General features: G+C 40.8%; 1 protein-coding gene across 1 annotated transcript in view; it reads right to left on the reverse strand.

Moving 5' to 3' along the window:
- Positions 1–21986, reverse strand: part of VOPP1 (VOPP1 WW domain binding protein) — a 456859-nt gene that overhangs the window by 178106 nt on the left and 256767 nt on the right. Inside the window, exon 2 of the mRNA XM_086964684.1 lies at positions 17319–17377. Coding sequence (XP_086820810.1) covers positions 17319–17377 — 59 coding nt within the window. The remainder of the gene's footprint in view (positions 1–17318; positions 17378–21986) is intronic.

Raw genomic sequence — 21986 nt, forward strand, 5'->3', positions numbered from 1 at the left:
TACACAATGTCTAGCTTTCAAAAAAGTGTCATCATACTTGCGAACCATCAATCAGGTGCCTTGTAAAGTGTGAATACTCACCGTAAGAGTCTCAAGGCACTGGAGAAGGGGAAAGAGGGGGACTGCTGGTCCGTCAAAGGCTATGAGGTTCAGTCTAAGAATTGACGCTGTGACGGTGATTACCTGAGGTTGAGAGGGAGAGTATTCCAGGTCTTTGCTGCGAGGTAGGAAAAGGATCTTCCTCCAGCCATGGTTGTGCGGATACTTGGGACAGTAGCCAGGCCAGTTGGGTGGAGCAGAGTTTTCTGGTGGGTGCGTGGAATGCGAAGTGGTGGTTAAGGTACACAGGTCCTGAATCTTGTAGGGCTTTGTACGCATGTGTGAGGAGCTTGAAGGGGATCCTTCTGTTGACTTGGAGCCATTGGAGGTCTTTCAGGTGGCCGGTGATGTGGATGTGGCGGGGGATGTTGAGTATAAGTCTGGCGGAGGGTTTCTGAATGTTCTTCAGTTTCCTGAGGAGTTTCTAGGTGATGGCATCATAGAGTGCCTTGCAGTAGTAGATTCTGCTGCTGATGAGTATGTGGGTGACCGCCTTTCTGAACTTGGTGGAGATCCGCTTGAAGATCTTTCAAAGCAGGCGTAGCGTGTGGAAACAGTATGCTGAGGCGGCGCTCATCTGGCAGCTCAAGGTGAGTGAGGAGTCCAGGATGATGCCGAGATTTCGTGCATGTTCTGTGTGTGTGAAGGGGTTCCAAGTGCTGCAGGCCATCAAGAGTCGTGCCAGGCGTAGGAGGTGGAGCCCATGATGAGAACTTTAGTCGTCTCTGAGTTGAGATTGAGGCAGCTGTTATTCATCCGGGCGGCGACAGCCTTAATCCATCATGAAAGTTGTTCTTGGCGACTGTGGGTTCATTGGTGAGGGAGAGAATCAGCTGGATGTTGTCTGCGTAGGAGGCGATTAAGAGTCCATGGTTCCTGACGATGGCTGCGTGCACGGCCATGTAGATGTTGAAGAGAGTGGGGCTCAGAGAGGAGCTCTGGGACACTCGGCAGCTTATGTCTGAGTGGAACAGCAGTAGTCTGACTCTCTGTTTTCAGCAGGTTAGGAGGGAGCGGATCCATTCCAGGGCTTTGTCGTGCATGTTGGTGTCGTGGAGTCTTGTGCATAGAGCTGAGTGGTCCAAGAGGATGAGGGCTGCATTTGTGCCTCTGTCAAGGAGGGTGTGGGCCTCATCTGCAGTGCTTCGGAAGCTGGATTGGGAGAGATTTGTGATGTGGTTCGCATTCGATGAACTCGGAGAGTTGGGCGTTGATGGCCTTCTCAATGGCCTGGGCTAAAAACAGGAGAGGAGAGATGGGTCTGCTGTTCTTGAGGTCTGTCAGGTCGGCAGAGGGTTTCTTCAGCAAGGGGTTGATCTCTGCGTGTTTCCAGTCTTCCAGGAATTTATTTATTTATTTTATATTCTTGTATAGCGCAAGAATCGACCCCTTACGAGGTATCTCCGCGCTTTGCTCGCAGGATGGAATGGCTGTTGTTACCAGAAGTTGTGGTTGTCGACTGATGTTGGATTATTTATTCTTCCATGAATAAGACAGTTTTTAGTTTCTTCCTGAAGGAGGAATGGTTAGAGGTTTGTCTTAGGCCGATTGGAAGGTTAGTCCAGAGTTTAGGCCCTACCAGGGAAAAGGCTCTGCCACCTTGTCTGGTTTTTTTTACCAGAGGAGTTTTGAGTAGCAATTGGTTGCTTGACCGTAAGGCTCTGTCAGGTTTATAGAGGGGTAGCTTTTGGGACAGATAGTTGGGGCCTTTCCCGAACAGGCATTTGTGAACAATGCAACAGATCTTGAACTTGGTGCGTTGTCGTATTGGCAACCAATGCAGTTCTCGCAGCAGGGGTTTAGAGGGGGTTCTGGGGGGGGCATTATTTTGGACTACCTGGAGGCGATTAATAGCGCTCTCGTTGGCTTGTATAAGGAGTCCATTGCAGTAGTCAATTTTACTTATCACCATAGTCTGCACTAGGGTCTTTCTATAGTTGTCTGAAAGGTAAGGGAAGACTCTTCTTAACAGACCAATTGTGTGAAAGCATGCCCCAGCGACTGCGTTCACATGCTCCTTCAAGGTGAGATTTTGATCCAGCTTCACCCCCAGATTTTTTACTGTTAGTTTTGGGGTGGGTACTGGTCCCAGGTCTAAGGGCCACCAGTCGGGGGACCATAGTATGGACGCTTTTCCAAAAAGCATTAGCTCCGTTTTTCCAACGTTGCATTGGAGGCGATTGGCAGCCATCCAGTTGGAGATGGCCCTCATGCCTTCCGCGAAGTTATCCCTAACATTGGAGTTGAGGGAATGGAAAGGGTATAGAAGTTGGGTGTCGTCAGCGTAGGACACCGGGGTGAATCCATATTTTCTCACAATCTCAGCAAGGGGGGCCACGTACACATTAAACAATGTGGGGCTTAGGCATGAGCCCTGTGGCACCCCCTTCGTGAGCATCCTGGAAGAGGAGCGGTATGGTCCCAGGCTGACGGATTGTGAGCGCCCGGACAGAAAACTCTCCAGCCAGGAGAGGGCTTGTCCTCCTATGCCCACTCCCTGTAAACGGCTCATGAGGATCTTATGGGACACAGTATCAAATACGGCCGACAGGTCTAACAGCACCAGAATCATTGAGCCTCCTCTATCCTGTGACATCTTGATGTTATCGGTCACGGAGAGGAGAGCTGATTCGGTGCTGTAGTTGGGCCTGAACCCAGATTGAGAGTGGTCCAGGCCCCCTGTCGCCTCTATGAACCTGGACAGATGGGTATTAACATGCTTCTCGGCCAGTTTACTCAGGAGCGGCAGCAGAGAGATGGGACGGAGGTTGGAGAGCTCTGTCCAAGGGGAGATGGCATTTTTCCGGATAGGATTCACCACTGCCTCTTTCCATTCCTGGGGGAGTTTACCTTCTGTGAAAGAAAGGTTCAAAAGTTTTTGGATAGAGGGGCAGAGATCAGTGCTAAGCATGTTCATCACTCTGGGGGGGAGGTGATCAAGGGGGGACCCTGTTTTTGTAGTATTTAATAGAGATTTTATATCATCCTTGGAAATTTCAGGGATGTCAGTGAAGGTTTCAGAATTGGTTTGTGAGCAGAGAACGTCAACCGTCTCTGTGTTGTTGGGGTGTTTGGCCAGTATTTTATTGTAGATGGTATCAATTTTATCCTCGAAGTATAATGAGATTTTGTTACACAGATCTTGAGAAAAAATATCAGGACTTTCGCAGGCTGTAGGATTTGTGAAACTTCTTAGAATCTTATATAATTCTCTGGTAGAATTGTCTGCCTCATCTATTTGGGATTGTAGGCTGGTTTTCCTTGCCTTTTTTATATTTTTGTAATAAGAGGAGGCAGCTTGTTGATAGAGCTCTTTACTTTCACTGGAGTGGTTCTTCCTCCATCGTTTTTCTAGCTTTCTGCACTTTTGTTTTTCAGTTTTTAGTGCTTCCGTGTACCAGATTTCTTTTTTGTTATTAGTCGTGGGTAATTTGACCAGTTTTTGAGGAGCTAAGAGGTTTATTGTATCGAGGAGGGTGTTGTTTAGTTTGGCCAGGGCCGAATCAGGGTTATCAGAGTGGGAGAAGGTTGGTGTTTTCCATGTTTCAGCGAATGCTTCCGGGGAAATCTTGTGCCATGGTCTACGTTTAATGCTCCTGGTAGCAGAGGGTTCGGAAGGTTTAGTTAGTTGCATGAAGGAAAATTCCAGCATGCTGTGGTCGGACCAGTGTACTGATTTGGGGGGTTGACAGTAAATTGATGGGTCATTAGAAAAAATAAGGTCTAAGGTATGGCCTCCTCTGTGGGTGGGACCACTATTTCGTAGATGTAGGCCTAGTAGGGCAAGGTCCTCCAGTAGGAGCTTGGTATCAGGATCCTCTGGTGTATCTACATGGAAATTAAAGTCGCCAAGTAGGATGAAATGTTCTCTAGCTTTCATGTGAGGAGCAAGTATTTCAGTGAGAGCCAGGGTAAAACTAGTGTCAGCGCCAGGAGGGCGGTAGACTAAAGGGCCCTTCCAGTGGTGTTTATTACCAGTGTTAATTTTGAAGATCATAATTTCCATAGAAGGAAGTAAAGCTTGTTCTAATATGGTGATGCAGAGACTGTCTTTATGTATTATGGCAGTGCCGCCACCAGTTTTTATCGGGCGGTCTTGCCTCAGGATTTTATATCCTGTGGGGATTCCTGTCATAACAGATGGGATAGTGTGGGGCTTTAGCCAGGTTTCCGTTAGGAAACATATTTCCGGTTTGTGGCAGCGAATGGTGTCCCATATTTCGATGCAGTGACGTGGAAGGGATCGAACATTAAGTAGGAAGCTTTTCCAGCCTTTATGTGAAGCTAGGAAGGTAGTAAAATTGATGGTACAGTTGATGGTGTGGCAGATTTCAGGGGCGATGGTCGTGCCGGCTCTGTTGAAGATGTGGTGTGGGCAAGGGTACGAGGGTGCTCTGGAGTGGATGCGTTTCATAATCTTGAGGATGTCGTCAGCGGTGAGCGGAGTCCAGCTGAGTAGGGTCTGTTGGGGTCCGGTGTCGTTGGGTGCAATGGTTGCGGGTGGGGTGGGAGGATCTTGGGTATCGAGCCTTCCATATATCCCCTTAATCATGTGGTGAGAGAGGGTGCTAAGGTTCGTGCAGAGGTCTTGGGAGGGTGGGATGTCTGATGTCTCTGTGCTGGGTCTGGCGAATTCTTTGTCACAGAGTTTTTTTACTATTAAGTGCGTTGGTGTTGATCCATTCCTGTAGGGCTGCTTTGTTGTTGTGGTGGTGCGCGGTGACCGCGGTATTGAAGGCTGGGTGGTCCTTGAGGTCTTGCTGCTCCTCCATCTTTTCTCAAGCTGTCTACAGGTGCATCTGGAATCATGAGGGGCAGGAGAGAACCAGCTGGCTTTCTGGTCGTGCCATTTTCTTGGGTCTTTCTTCAGAGGAGCCAGAGTGTCAGCGCAGTTGGTGATCCATCAGTGGAGGTTTTGTGCTGAGGTATTAGCACCCATCGATGTCGATGGAGTGGTTTTGCTGAGGGAAGTGGTGAGCTGTTCTTCGGTGACCTTGTTCCAACTTCTGCGAGGGCAGCAGTGGCTGTGGAGGTGTATGGTGGTTTTGGTGAAGGTGAAGTGAATCACTGTCACATGATTTGGAAATGTGCAACGTGGGGTGTGTTTGAATTCAGAGTATGAGTGCAGGATACAGGATGTAACAGCTTGACCTGATAGTTAGTTGTGTGCTTGTACAAGTGGGAGGTCAGGGACTGCAAATTACAATTTTCTAAACAACTCAAAAGATAGCCTGAACCTGCTTAGATTGCATTTTGTGTCAGTCACTTTATATGCAAGACCTAAATTACAAATAATGTAGAGTGGAACATCTGATGTCATTTGCATGCTGGCAGGAGGCCAGAGGTCAAAAGAGGCTATAGCACTGCACTCCTGTCCAATGACACCTGCCATATTTCATGATTCGTGTCTTCTGAGCAACTGCAGCTGTGGTGGTTACTATCAAAGGCTGATGAATTTATTGTGCCAATATTATCACAAACTCTCAATGCAGGCATTTGTTTTTAAAAAATAAAAAATCTGAGGCATTTAAATGCAGAGTTTCACTGTCTTGGACCTCAGTGCCCAGCATGGCAATTCCAATCAAACAAATCCAGGTCCGTCCTAAAAAGACAGATGCGCCATCACGTCAGAGGTTTCCACCAGCAGAGACAGTAGAGGCACCACCATCAAAAACTCTACGGATTCCCCACCTGTAAATGACACAGGGGAACCACAAGTTTGCTGCCAATCCAAAAAAGAATAACTCCCTTACATTATTTTGAAACTCAAGTTTTTAAACCATTAGCTAGGTAATGTTTTATTTAATGTGCCCTCATTTGTATAATCAGGAACAAAAGAGGAGTTAGACCCGAGGGGGCAAGGCACAAGCAGGTCCGTATTATAACGTGTTAAAGAAGAATGTGCCTGTGCCTCGCATTTTTTGACAGCTAGATGTCTTTGCTAAATAGCCAAACCCATTGATTTTAGTTTGAACGGGTGTATTTATTTTCACCTTTTTATTATCACTATTTTTTATTCTTAGTTATTTCTTTCAATCTCTGATCACAAATTTAAATTACTCAGTAATCCTCTGTATATTTATCTGCCGATGTGTTTCTGTTCCTGGGCGCAAAATACCAAGAAACTCCTCAGGGCAATTGTATTTAAAGAGCAATGGCGATTTCTTAGGCTTCTTATTTATCTTTCTCTTCTTTACATAGTTTAAACCAGATTGAAAGAAATAACTAAGAATAAAAAATTGTGATAATGAAAAGGTGAAAATAAATACACTAGTTCAAACTAAAATCAATGGGTTTAGCTACTTAGCAAAGACATCTAGTTTTAAAAAAAAATGCGAGGCACAGGCACATTCTTCTTTCATAACTCATTTGTATGATGTCACTTTCATCCTAGGATAAACGAGCAGTCTCTTCCTCCCTGGGCAAAAAGTGTTTGTTGCTCCTTTTAACATTGACATTCCTTGTTGTTTATTTATTTATTTATTTATTTAAAGAGTTTTATATAGCGCTGGCTAGTCCCGGAGGTATCAGAGCGCTTTACATGGGAATCAACAATATAACAGAAAATCAACAATGTAACAGAAAAAAGTTCAACAATTACACAAGTGTAGACTATATCATGGCTATCTATGATGCTCAATTCAATTTATTTATAAGATAGCGATTTAAAATAAGATCCACTTTACATTAAATAGCGATTACATAATCAATACATATATAAAAACATTAAAAAAAGATAACAATTTGGAAAGACGTCATTTCGTTTACTGGATTAAGCTGCATGCCATCTTTTATTGACGACACTTCGGATTTCAAAAACAATAATTTCAACAGACAATGGCTATTGATATGCAATGGGGTGCACACAAAAAGCAAAAAACACCAAGCGAAACCACTTGTCCTAATGCGCACTGTTGCGTTTCCTGCTGGAATGCTCTGTTTCACATATCAAAAAATAACATTTATAAGTCATCAACTAATAAGCTTGATTTACACATTATTTTATTTTACTCATAATTTTTCCAAACATAGAATCAACGATTATGACCAATTGTAAATTTCATTGGGTTACACTTTATCAATAAGCTTTTCTCATATATACATTTATACATTTATTTGCGATGCCCTATGCATTTCGGGCCTCTTGGCCCTTCCTCAGGGGCTGTATCTGGAAGAAAATCAGAGAATTCATACCATTTGATATGTTCCTTCAACATGGATGAGTTAGCAGTCTAGAAATAGTTTGACAAAATATGTCTGAAAAGTACAAATTAGAGTGTATGCCTAGGTGGGACTTAACGAGATAAAAAAGAAGATAGAAAGAAAAACAGGAAACAACCGATGGGGAAACAACCTCTGATATAGTGTAAAGGTGAAAAGTAGAGGAGACCTGATATCGTGCGAGTATCTCTGTGTCTGATAATTAAAATAGGTGAACAAATAGGAGTAGCGCGTAATTCCCAGTGGCATGCCAAATACTCCAACCAACCTCTGCAATAACAGCCGTTTCTCAAAAGTCTAGAATCAGGCGTATGCTGGTATAAGAGAAATAGCTGAAAAGCAGAAAAACTGCTGCTTAGATGGAAAAATTCAAAAGAGTGGCTGAAACTATCACGGTAGTAAGAATCTACAATGATGAGGCAATACCGGTCCTACCTTAATGGTTCAGTACAAGTCTCGAAGTATCGAGATGAAAATTACGTTCGGCTGCTGGAGGCGTTTACATGGACTGGATCCGCGTGCTGCAGATATACCAAAGGACATATTCAATACCAGCTCGCTACGCGAGTACGAGGCTCAATCTAGTGAGCGAAAACTCTTACCTAGCGTTACTTCAAACGACTCCGCAAAACTCCGCAACTGATAAACAAACTACGGGCTGAGCTACAGGTTAAATCGGCAATCACACGTATGCATAGCCATACTAACACTAACAAAGGACTAACGTAGGGGCTCCGAGTTTCTGGAGAATATACGGCGGCCATTACTAACTGGGCTCTCACACGAGAGAAAGTGGGTTCGAGACAAAGTGAAAATAAATAAGAATGAAAAAAAGAGCGGATAAATGTGGAGTGAGAAAAGAAGAAGAAGATTTGCGTGTATGACTTGCTGATAAGTATGTCACAAACAAATATCTGATATCATTAACAAATCATAAACATGAAGTACAATGCATAAAAAAACATTGGCATGGCAACTCTTATTCAATGAACTCAGGTCGCACGCAGGCGACGATAATGCACTATTCATAAGTAACATCCTAAATCTACTCGATCATTGATCCCTTTCGGATCTTGGGAGTTTACAACAACAGTATTCAACATCACATTAATGACACTGTCATATATTTGAAACTAGACAAGGATCCTATAGAAGATCTCAAAATAACCTTGAACAAGATACTGGATCAAGCTGAAAACATGAAATGGATCTCAAGCAAAACCAGACAATTCTTAACAGTATCCAACCCAAGACAACCTAGCATTTACATGCTGCCTAAGATCCATAAAGACCTTCTTAAACCACCTTTTCGTCCCATTGTCGTAGGATGTGGCACTATCTTCGAACCCCTGGGCAAATACTTGGATCATTTTCTACAACCATTCGTACAGACTTGGTATTCGTACATTAAAGACACTACCCACTTTTTACAGAGATTAGCCACAGTTCAATTTCAAGAAGGATTCCTACTATGTACTTTGGATGTAAGAGCATTATATACCTCAATTCCGCATACCGGCGGCATTGAAGCAGTAGAATGGGCCCTTCTAAAACAAAATGAATTAAGAGCTGATAAAATATTTCTATTGGAACTGTTACACTTCTGTCTTCACCATGGGTACTTTAAACATGAAAACGAGTTTTTTCTACAAAATAAAGGAACTTCTATGGGATTTTCTGGAGCACCTGCATACGCCAACACCTATATGGCAAAATTTGAAGAAGAATTCCTATTGACTGACCCTGAATGGATGGAAAATATAACCCTGTACTGTCGCTATATCGACGACATCTTTCTAATATGGCACAATAGCAAAGACATGCTCGAGCAAAAAATACTTCAACTGAATACACTAGATGAAAATTTACAGTTCACTAAAACCATTGATGATGTGAAAATTCCTTTTTTGGACGTACTAGTGAGAATTGAAGATAAGGAAATTCAGACAGAAGTATATCATAAAGCGACAGACAAAAACACAGCTTTGATGTACGACAGCTTCCATCCAAAAAATCTCATTGAAAACTTGCCATACTCTCAGATGCTAAGAGCTAAGAGGATTTGCACGGATACACAATCATTAGAGCATAACTTGGAAAAAGTTACGGACAAATACTTAGAGAAAAAATACCCAGAAACATTGCTAAAGAACACTAAACTAAAAGTGACAGAAAAAAACAGGGAATCACTACTGATATCCAAGACTAAATCAGAGACTAATCGTCAAGTTTTTGTGTCTAAATACTCAACCAGTTCACGAGAAATCAAAAAAAGCATCAATCAACATTGGGAAATGCTTAGCAACGAAAATGATTTCCAAGGCAAATTTAAAGAAAAACCTATTTTTGCCTATAAAAGGTCCAGAAACCTAAAAGAAATGCTAAAACCATCCATGATGAACCTGCAAGAGACTTTTTATGGCACTAGGAAATGTCATAATTGCGTACAGTGCAATAACGTCATAGTGAGTAATACAGTAAAGCATCCGCACACAGGCGAAACTATCACGACTAAGCACAATGCAGATTGCAACTCCAAAAATTTGATATATTCCATAAAATGCCCCTGCGGGCTCTTATATATAGGCAAAACTGAACGCAAGATTAAAACTCGCATATCAGAACATAAAAGCACTATACGTAAAATAATCCCGACAGCAGCTTAGCAGTACACTGGACCAAAAATAGGCACACCATAGCGCAGTTACAATTCCAGGTGCTCGAGGTAGTTAATCCCACTCCTGGTAAGGATTTGACCAAAATGTTACTTCAAAGGGAAATATTCTGGATTAGGAAGTTAGACTCCCAAGATCCGAAAGGGATCAATGATCGAGTAGATTTAGGATGTTACTTATGAATATTGCATTATCGTCGCCTGCGTGCGACCTGAGTTCATTGAATAAGAGTTGCCATGCCAATGTTTTTTTATGCATTGTACTTCATGTTTATGATTTGTTAATGATATCAGATATTTGTTTGTGACATACTTATCAGCAAGTCATACACGCAAATCTTCTTCTTCTTATCTCACTCCACATTTATCCGCTCTATTTTTCATTCTTATTTATTTTCACTTTGTCTCGAACCCACTTTCTCTCGTGTGAGAGCCCAGTTAGTAATGGCCGCCGTATATTCTCCAGAAACTTGGAGCTCCTACGTTAGTCCTTTGTTAGTGTTAGTATGGCTATGCATACGTATGATTGCCGATTTAACCTGTAGCTCAGCCCGTAGTTTGTTTACCAGTTGCGGAGTTTTGCGGAGTCGTTTGAAGTAACGCTAGGTAAGAGTTTTCGCTCACTAGATTGAGCCTCGTACTCACGTAGCGAGCTGGTATTGAATATGTCCTTTGGTATATCTGCAGCACGCGGATCCAGTCCATGTAAACGCCTCCAGCAGCCGAACGTAATTTTCATCTCGATACTTCGAGACTTGTACTGAACCATTAAGGTAGGACCGGTATTGCCTCATCATTGTAGATTCTTACTACCGTGATAGTTTCAGCCACTCTTTTGAATTTTTCCATCTAAGAGGCAGTTTTTCTGCTTTTCAGCTATTTCTCTTATACCAGCATACGCCTGATTCTAGACTTTTGAAAAAACGACTGTTATTGCAGAGGTTGGTTGGAATATTTAGTATTTGGCATGCCACTGGGAATTACGCGCTACTCCTATTTGTTCAGCTATTTTAATTATCAGACACAGAGATACTCGCACGATATCAGGTCTCCTCTACTTTTCACCTTTACACTATATCAGAGGTTGTTTCCACATCGGTTGTTTCCTGTTTTTCTTTCTATCTTCTTTTTTATCTCGTTAAATCTCACCTAGGCATGCACTCTAATTTGTACTTTTCAGACATATTTTGTCAAACTATTTCTAGACTGCTAACTCATCCATGTTGAAGGAACATATCAAATGGTATGAATTCTCTGATTTTCTTCCAGATACATCCCCTGAGGAAGGGCCAAGAGGCCCGAAATGCATAGGGCATCGCAAATAAATGTATAAATGTATATATGAGAAAAGCTTATTGATAAAGTGTAACCCAATGAAATTTACAATTGGTCATAATCGTTGATTCTATGTTTGGAAAAATTATGAGTAAAATAAAATAATGTGTAAATCAAGCTTATTAGTTGATGACTTATAAATGTTATTTTTTGATATGTGAAACAGAGCATTCCAGCAGGAAACGCAACAGTGCGCATTAGCACAAGTGGTTTCGCTTGGTGTTTTTTGTTTAATTGATTAGCACAATCAGGACATTGTGCCCTCCTAAGCAGCACGCATATTGTAACGTCTTAAACTTAGGTGTATAAAGTTTAAGCAAGGTGTGCCCAGCCTCTCATCATTTATAGTGCACACAAAAAGAACATGCTCTAAAGTTTGTATGCAAGCCCCACATATATTACACAATCTAAATTCTGGGGCTACGCCCAAACTGATACTGTAATAATATTTAATGGTAAAATGTGTAATCGAAAGAGTGCCTGTCAAATGCCCTGTGCCAGATTCCACTTTATATATGTTTGAGAACACATGTTGATCCCTTGAGGTAATCCTGATGCTATGTTTTAAGGAGTTCTTTAGTATAACGCGAGGCAATGTCATAAGCTCAGCCCTGTTCTGATTAAAGTACTGTAGTGCTTTGGTAAAATTCTTTAACAAGCAATCGGAGGTCCTAAATTTGGCCAAATGCTTATAAACAGAGTAGGCTTCTAAAGGAATTCTTTTTGCAAAGCAAAAGCCTGTAGCTCCATCGGAGGGCAGCTGCCAGCCCCTTAACATAAATGCTCGGGATCCCCCATTTCTAGGTGTACGACTTAACCTGGAGCAAGGGTAGTTCAAGTTCAGTAATTTGTATAGCGCACTACTCACCCAGAGGGTCTCAAGGCGCTTGAGTGAGGGTGGGTGCATTATTATATATTTACATTACAAATTTAAAAAAGTAGTTTCCCCTACATTTTATGCAAAAGTTGCAATATTTGAAATCCATGATTTCAATGGCTTAAAGTAAAGTTGGGGGGATTTTTACAATGATGCTCATTGAAATGACAGTCATGGATTGCTCCCCAATTCATGCATATTTTTGTAGCAAACGTCACATCATGTCTAAAGGGGAAAGCATTGATAATGTAAAGGAAGGTCTGTCTTAAATGTTCTAATGCAAGCAAAAACAGGAATGCATACATGCTATGTGTACATGAACTGGCACCATTAAGGCCAGAACTCTTAGCTTTGCAAATCTTTGTTTTTGGTAGCAGTTGAACATTACGAACTGCTCACTCAGCAAAGCCAATCATTTTGACGTTTGCGTAGCAAAAATGTTTTCCTGCGCTTCAGTGCAATACATTTAATATGCACTACGGGCAGCAGTAGTTTCACTCAAACACACACACACACACCCACACACGCACACACACACACACACACGCTTACGCACACACACAAGGTACAACACAGGCAAGAGCAATGCACACAAGCTCAGACGCAGCAAACTTGTACAGAAAAAAAGTCAGGTGTGCCTGCTTCTATCCATACCTGCAAGGCACATTTGCAGAAAGACAGCAGAGAAATCATACAGCAGGAGCACAAGTGGTACAAACATCCATCACACTAACAGACCATGTGTTGCACTGACAGCTGAAAAGAAATCTTCATTTATCCAAACACCACGACTGAATGAACCACATCAGAACAATCTCTTTTCAGACTCCAAGCAGTACGTGCATAGTCAGCAGCAGTGTAAGAAAGCTTTGATTTTTCATAGAAATGTTACAGCACGGATGACAGTAGTGCAGGCTTATGTTAAACACAGGGAGTAGGTATAGCATTGAAGATACAGTGCTAGCCCCACTTAGAAAGAGACCAACTACTGCAGATGCAGCAGCAATACAAACATCATTTACATGAACCTAACAGATACAGCTTAGACTACAGTGTGGCTGACTTAAAAAGCTTTAAACCCATTTAAAGTATGAAATCCTAAGTGTCTGAGTCTGCGGTACTATAACAGATTGGGTTATTAGTTGTGAAGGATGAGGGTCCTTCACAAGTAATATGTCCTCAAATTTATCTTTACTTGGAACCAATTACCCCACTGTAACACTTGACTTTCTCAGAGTAACCAAGCAGAGCAGACCGAGGCCTACTCAAGGGAGGTGGTGTACGCCAGTAACCCCAGCTCACTGTTAGGCAACAAAAACACTCAATAAATCATTCCCTGTTCAGTGCTTTAAAAAGGGAAGATACCTTTACTACATGCATTCTACTAAATACTGCGCATATGTTGGACCAGATCCCTTGGCGTGGCTTCCATTGACTTTTTGCCTTCAAACCTCCTGTTTTTACTGACTTTGTTTTTGCACTTTACCACTGCTAACCATTGCTAAAGTGCATATGCTGTATACTTAAAACATCGTAACATAGGATTATCCACAATTGGCATATTTAATTTAGCTGGTAAAGTACACTACATGTGCGCAGGGCCTGTAAATTAAATGTAAGTATTGGGCCTGCAGCACTTTTTGTGCCACCCACTTGAGTAGCCCTTCAAACATGTCTCAGGCCTGTCAATGCAGAGCCTGCTGGTGCAGTTTTAAACGGCCTTGTCGACCTGGCAAGTTAACCTACTTGCCAAGCCCAAACCTTCACCCTAAGGTAGGACCTGGACAGCTCCTTGGGACGAAAGACGCAAAGTTATTGGATCTGTTAGTAACAAGGCTTATACAGCAATTTTTGGGACCCCCAGGTCAGTGGGTCAAGCTGAAATAAGATTTGAGTTTTCCCTCCAAAGACTATGTATAGTGTTGCAGGGAGCATTTTTTAAATGCATGTACTCTGTAAAATTAATGGCATGTGTTATATGTTTGTGCTTTGTTCTTTCATGGCTTTTTAAGAAGAATAAAGATTTATGATTAACTGACAAATCAAAATAAATAGGTTAAAAAAACAAATTTCCTATTTCTGGATCATGAGAGTCCTTATGAAGACCCCTATCTACAGACAACCTAATGTGTCAAACCACACAGCATTGACAATGCTATAACTAGAAGGAGGATATACAAACAACTTACATGCACACATTTTTGCTGACTGCAGACCTGCAAACCAGTGGTAAGGTGCCTGACCCCCTTTCAAAAATGTAAAATGGGCATAACCCTAATTGGCATATTTAACTTACCCATAAGCCCTTAGTATATGGTACAAAACTTTACTCAGGGCTGTAAGTTAAATGTCGCAGGTGGACTGCAGCATCCATTGTGCCTTCCAATACAGTAACAGTGTAAACATGACTGCAGGCCTACCCTCTGTAGCCTGGCTCTACATTTTGAAGCTGCAAATTCGGCCTGTCAAAATAATCCCTTTTGACAGGACCAAACCTTCTTGTTAAATTTTAATGTCACCCCTAACTAGGGCATCCTGCAGGGGCAGGGTGCATGGTAACGGGACATGTGACAGTTGAATGTTAAACCTGTCCTTAAAGTGAAAAGGACTCAAAAGCAATCTTCACAGTAATAGGGTTGGCTGTTCTATAGGAAAGTCTTGGAATACAATATTACATTTAATAATTCTATCTCTGGCTGGGAACAGCTACAAAGTTCTTTCTTTGAATTTTTGAAATACATATTATTAGGTCACTTTGATAACTAAAAGGATTGTGGTATTGCTTGAGAAGGCTACCTACCTTCCTCAAATAATACCCCAATTTCTTACATAGCTCTCTAAAAAACTGCTGTATGACTAAAAACTTTGGACTAATCACAGTCCTTTGGAATAATAACTGTAATCAGAGAGCGGCTCTGGTTTAATTTATATTGATAGCTGTTTTGATATAATGTTGCTGTATTTTTCGCTATGTGAGATTTATCCACTGTCTATGTGGTTATGTCACACCAATCATGTGTGTGGGGTATGAACAAACACAATTGTATACTTTATATAAAGAAGAAAGACCTATTTGTATATAAAAACTACCAAGTTAAAAAACTTAGCCCTCATGCTGAAAAACTATAGGTACTGATGTGGCTACCCAAATCAAAAAGGGTAACAATTACCAGATTTGCAGCAATGTAAGATACTGGGCTCTGATTGTAAAAGGTGAGATCTTTCATCTTTGGTGCCCTGGGACCAATACTGGGCACCCTGTGCTGTGGATCCTCAACGTGTGTATTAATTTCCCCTTCTTAGTACTTGACTGAGTACTGAGGAAGAGTAGTCTGTGGCTTACTCAAGAGAGATGCTGCTGTCTACAACAGTGCTTCGTAACCTCTTCACTCCTGTAGATCCCCACCAATTCAATACTGAAATCTGGAAACCATCACTAACTCACCCCAGCCTAAGCAATTTCTATTATTTGAACCTCAAAACACTGCACCAAAAGTATGCAACAAACAAATACACACACACTATGAAATATTTTATTTGATTCACTAACTAATATAGAAAAATCAAAATGTAAATTTTAAAGGAAAGGTTGGATGTATATTAATGTTGTTTCTAATTCTAATAGACAAGTGCTATGCTAGACTCTAGTATATCACTTTGTCTTTTTTGCTACTTATGTTTTATTTTTGTCTGAGCTTTAATTGAGGCACCCATCATTCATGCTATATTCTGTTTGCTGTACTTGCAGCTTCAATTTTCAAATTCCTTCACATTTAAGGAGTGATTAAAGATTTTTAATTTTCAAAGTTCCTCCTGTATTTATATATAAATATACTTCATATCACACACTGCTGAAAAAAAGTAACAAATATTTACAAGATGGTGTCAACATTCGGGTTGTGAAGAGATTTATGAATTAATGAAGGAAATGGTTATAAAGCACAAGAGCTGCTCCACATAGGGCATCCTAACACTAACATTCTGCAGGTAAACCAGACAATATGGGAGTTGAGAAGTGTGGGAATGCTAGATTGTAGGACTTTTGCGTCCCTACACAAATTCTTAAACTTTCCTCAGATATGTCTGGGAATTTGAGATTCAAGGTAGGTAGTAAGTTCTCCGGATATCTTCTACGATCATTGCCCTCTATATCTTCAGGTAAATTAAAGATTTTCCAATTATACTGTCTATTTTAATGTTTCAAATTCAATAAAAGCATAGTCATAAGATGAATTTTGGTTGTGAGTGAAAATATTTGGTCTATTTTAGTTTTTCTTCCATTTCAAGGAATTTTCATTGATAAACCCACCATATCTATAAAAATATTGTTTAGATCTAACACCCTATAACTCTTCCAAAAGGGTAGATAAAAGTAGTTCAGCTAAGTCAACAAGTTTGGATTTAAGTGGTAATGGAGAAATCGTTTATTACATGTATTAGAATTTACACTGATATATTTGCCTTCCATGTTGAGATATCTAAGAAATAGCAAGACAATATGTATAATGATATAGAAAGAATAATGAAGCAACTCCAACCAATGGAGGTTACAGGTGCAGCAGCTAAAGCCAGCTGTGGTAAGATTCTAGGCCCAAAGCAGCTTCCTTTCCTGTATTGAGTTTCACCTTTACTTGCAAGAGTTTCACACACTGGAGATGAGGAGCATCAGTGCAAGTCACAGCTGGTTCAGCAGCGCAAAATTGCCACAGATCACAAAACAAAATGAAAACGACATGTAGCCCCAGGCAACAGCAGGCCAGAAAGGTAAGGTAGGCGTGATAATTGCCCTCAAACAAGCACAAGCACAAGAGAAGATTGTTCATAATGTGGGCACTGTGGAGACTATCGGGAGGCAAACATCTTGCTCTGTGCACTCCCGCAACTGATTCCCTGCTTCTATTTTGCTTTTTGTGAAAGCAATCATTCGCCTTTATTGCCTTGCCAGACTGAGGAATTTGTTGGACATTTCAAATCACAAGACTGATCGTAATGTCAAAACAGGTTTGGAAATCATTCTTAATAGCCAAATTTGTACCTCTGAAATTGTATGTGTGACTGAGACAATAACCAAATATGTTAGGTCAATGAAGTGGAGAGTTAATTTATACTTACATATAATATGTGGGATACAACCCTTCAAAATACCAGCAGTGCTTTTTTGCCTCCGAAAACTGAAATGAGAAGAACAGAAGAAAAATGTGTAATGTACCATAGTTGTGCTTGCTTAGATCATTTAAAGATTTTGTCATGGTATCTTTCCAGCTTACAAATACAAATAAATCAATGCGGTTGTATGTCACAATACCATGGTCCACAATATCGTCTGACATAAATGTTGTGTCTTAAATGCTGTTTACAAAACTATTATTCCATTGGGTGTATGTTTTCTCTTATTATCTCGAAAGGGATAATAGTTGTCAAATTATATTTATGCCAGATGATAATCTAACTGTGCTATTCTGGTAGCATAAACCACACCAGAACAGCAGGCCTGCAAATGGGTGCTTTTACTTGATTGGGAGTACTAACTACATGAACATCAGTAACGTTTCTTTTGCTGAATCCTGAAATAGTAGCTTTTGCTGACGTTTGCACTATTTCTTGTAAATGAACTAGCTGTGGGTATCATGACTGTCACTGAGATTAAATACATTTCCACATGATGCACTAGATCACTTTTGGTTTAATGTAATTTATGATTGAAGTCAAGAGAAGAGAAAATATTCCTGTTCACAATATACTAAATATGGGGAGGTGGCCGTGCACTAACGGAGCTGGCAGGCCCTACAGCCAATCACAACCTGTGCATGACCAAAGGCCATGTGTGACAGGGATCTGGCCGGTGGGTGGGGTTGGGCACAAGACCTGACCATGCACTATTATTACCTCACATCTTACAACACTCATGACATGTTCTATGACATCATTTATATCATCAGCTAGGATAACTAAAATGGCATCATTGATGATGTCCCTCTCCATGTCAAGGGCAAACGTTATAATTACAATTGTTAACTGTGACTGGTGAATTTCAGTGTTTTTTGAGTTTGAAATGTTACGATATAACTCAAATGTTGACCTATAATGTCACTTTAACCTTGGTTTCTTTCAGTGAATATAGATAGAAAGATAGATAGATAGATAGATAGATAGATAGATAGATAGATAGATAGATAGATAGATAGATAGATAGATAGATAGATAGATAGATAGATAGATAGATAGATAGATAGATAGATAGATAGATAGATAGATAGATAGATAGGTAGAAAGTTAGATAGATAGATCGTTAGATAGATAGATCCTGCTTATTGAATGTTTACCAGTGGGGTCAAAGCATATATTTAAAAAAAAGAGTTTTAACTGTGAATTATTTTATTATTCCTGTAATTCACAGTGCTGACTTCATTTGCAGGATATTTAGCTTCCGTTTACATAAAAAGTTAAACACAGCATTATGTCTTTCTTTAAGTGCTAGTAAAAAAATATGTTCCACAATGAAAGTGCTACTCTTAGAACATTAATTATCACGCCTGAGGAGCTCAATCTTGGAGGTCCAACATGAATGCAAGGATATACCAATAAATTGCCCAGGTGTGTCAAAATACATTGTAAATGCAGAACCCCACAAGCACACTATCCCATATAGCACTTGTTTCTTTCTTAATATACCTTTGCTATTTCAATGTACTACAAAAGAAAATCACTTTTAATATAAGCACATTATCTCAAAATATTGGCTGACATATCTGCAGTCTCAGGCAGTTTGTAATGTCACTAGACTCCCTCAGAATTACTCAATTACAATATAGGGCCATATTACACAGTTACTGATTATGTGTCATATATGAATAGCACATCTGTTATAGTTAGGTTAGATTGTAGTTATAGTAAGATCATAGTTTCCATAGGAAGAGAGTATTTTGTTATGCTAATAATGTCTGTGCTGTGGCAAATCTGCACAAAAGATTCCAAATAAAGGTCATCAACCTTGGCTCGTTCATTGAAAGATTTGAGCTGATCTGTCAAGGAGTGGCAAAAAAAAGAGGGGGTTTCCAAAAGTGTGATTTCCAATGGCAATTTCCATTGCAGACTTTCCCTACCGACAGAAAAAATGGATGAATGGAATTACACCATATTTAGCAAAGAGGTAAAGGTTTAGTGTGCTTTTTGCGAATTGGTGAAAATCTATTCAGCCATTGTCGAGAAATCAACGTTTAAAGAGGAGCGGGGTTAAGCATGTGGGTGGGTTGCAAAGCTAGGTATATTTGACCTAGTGGTGAGTGTCCACTTTTGCTCTGATTGGCCAATTTAAAAGGTATTAGTCTATTCTGATTGGCTGATCACAACATGGACAATATGTTGGGGCAGACATTACAGTACTCGAACATGGTTCCTGCATTTTCAAAATTAATTTTAAAAGATATACATAAGGGGCAGAGTTAGCACACCCTGAACCAAGGGGAATATGAAGGGGATTGATCCCAAGTGGACCACCCTCTGATTGGTTGGCCAAAACATGGACAACATGTTGTGGCAGCCAGTAAACATTTTGAGTTCATGGTCTCCAATAAAAAACACTGTGGTAAAAGCCTGTGTTTGTGGGTCACAAAAATGGAACTCACATGAAAGGTGATTACACATTTTGGTCACAATATAAATCAGTTGTTGGAGGTCTTTAGAAATTTTGGTGAGTTCTCTGGTGATTTCACCCTGTGAAATATGGTCACTCTCTTTTGGGATTTGATGAGCCATGTTTGAGAAAAAACTGGTTTCTCTAATGATTTTTTCATAGATATTATGGGAGGTGCTCAATAAGCTATAGTAAAAGCACACTGTCAAAAGTTCACAATATCTTCATCAACCATGTGAGATAAAGTCTGATATTCTGAGTAAACCATGCTTCCAGCAGAAGCAGCAGTCTGTCAGTTGATTCCCCAGTGCTATACTGCAGTTTCCCACATTGTTCTCATAACTAACAAGAGTCATAGCATTCTGTATTTATGACAAAAGTGCAGTACACATAACATCATCTCATTGGAAATGAACCTGTAAAACTCCAAAATAATCACCTGCAGCTTCACCACATTGTTCTAATGATGAAGTAGAGCACTAACATTCTGTATTTATGACAGACGTGTAACACACCTGAACGCTATATTGATCGAATCACAGTTATACAACTTGAAACATTTCTTTTAGAAATTATAGAAATGAGGGGGTTTATTTTTTTAAGTAGTGATTCTTAGTGCCCTAGAAAGCTTAAATGAGGACATATGCTCTAAGAGTTCTCAAATATTTTTCTCTTCCAGGTCAGTAAAACCATCTGACAGACTAAAGCATGTAATTCAACACCAGCAGCATTCTGTCAGTTAACTCCCTTTTGATCAACTGCAGCTTCCCCACAGAGTTCTATGGGCAACTAGAGTACTACCATTCCATGTACATGACAAGTGTGCCAAACCTGAATTACAACTTGGTTGAATCCCAGTTATGCTCTTCTCAAAATTCCTAGGTGGAATAGTACGGGAAAAACACATTCTGGGGTCCCCTTTTTTCTCCTTCTCAAACTTCCCAGAAAGGAGCTAAGGTGGATGAACGTTTTTTAGGAAAACTTTCAGTGAGATTCACCAAACTGTGCCAAAGTTCTTAGCAAATCAAAACATCAATTTCCTATGGAATCCCGGTCTATATATACATATATATTATATTATAATTTATGTTATGTTGTTCTGTTATGTTATGTTAAGGCGGATTTATAGAGTGCACAGCTACTCAAAGAGTGTCCCGGCACTGAGACAGAGAAAAAGATGCAGAAACACAGTCAGTGAGAGAGAGACAAGGGTCCTACAAGTGGAATGGACAGCCTGCTTGTTGGAACAGCCATGCTTTCAGTTTCCTTCTGAAAACAAGAACATTTGCTGTTTGTCGAAGCGGTAGAGGGAGCCTATTCCAGGACCTGGTCACCAGGACCTGAAAAGAGCGACCCCCACAACGGGCTATGGCACATTTCGGAGTTACTACCAGATGTTGAGATGCAGACCTAAGAGGTCTGCCGGGGGTGTAGAATGAAATTCTTTTACGTGTGTAGAGTGCCCCCATACCATGCAGGGCTTTGAAAGCCAGAACCAAAGCTTTAAAGAGTATTCTACAGAGGACTGGCAGCCAGTGCATTGCCTTCAGATGATGAGAGATCCGCTCTTTGGGCCCAAGGCTGAGAACTACCCTTGCTGCCGAGTTCTGCACAACTTGCAATTTGTTGAGCAGACACTCCAGGAGGCCCAAATAAAGGCTGTTGGCATAGTCGAGCCTGTTGAGCAGACACTCCAGGAGGCCCAAATAAAGGCTGTTGGCATAGTCGAGCCTGGAATTAATAAGAGCCTGTATAACTGTCTTCCTATTAGAAATAGGTAATAGGAACAGAAACCTGCGAAGCATCTTCAGGAGGCCAAATCAGGTGCCTACAACTGATTGTACGTGTGACTTCATGGATAATGTCTCATCCAGCTTTACTCCTAAGTTTTTTACCATCTTAACTGGAGTTTGAGGAGGGGACATATCAGGGGGCCACCATTGCTTCCAGGCGTCCAGGGGCGGGGTGCCGAAGAAGATGATTTCAGACTTCTCTGAGTTGCATTTAAGATGGTTCAATTGGAACTAAGCGAAAACGTCTCTCAGGCATTTATTAATGTTTTCCCCATTGAATGCCTCATTCTTTTTGCAAGTAAACCGCAGCTGGATGTCGTCGGCGTAAGATATAATTACAGCCTCACCAGCTTC

This window comes from Lissotriton vulgaris, chromosome 4_1 (genome assembly GCF_964263255.1).
Source record: "Lissotriton vulgaris chromosome 4_1, aLisVul1.2, whole genome shotgun sequence".
Taxonomy (NCBI): domain Eukaryota; kingdom Metazoa; phylum Chordata; class Amphibia; order Caudata; family Salamandridae; genus Lissotriton; species Lissotriton vulgaris.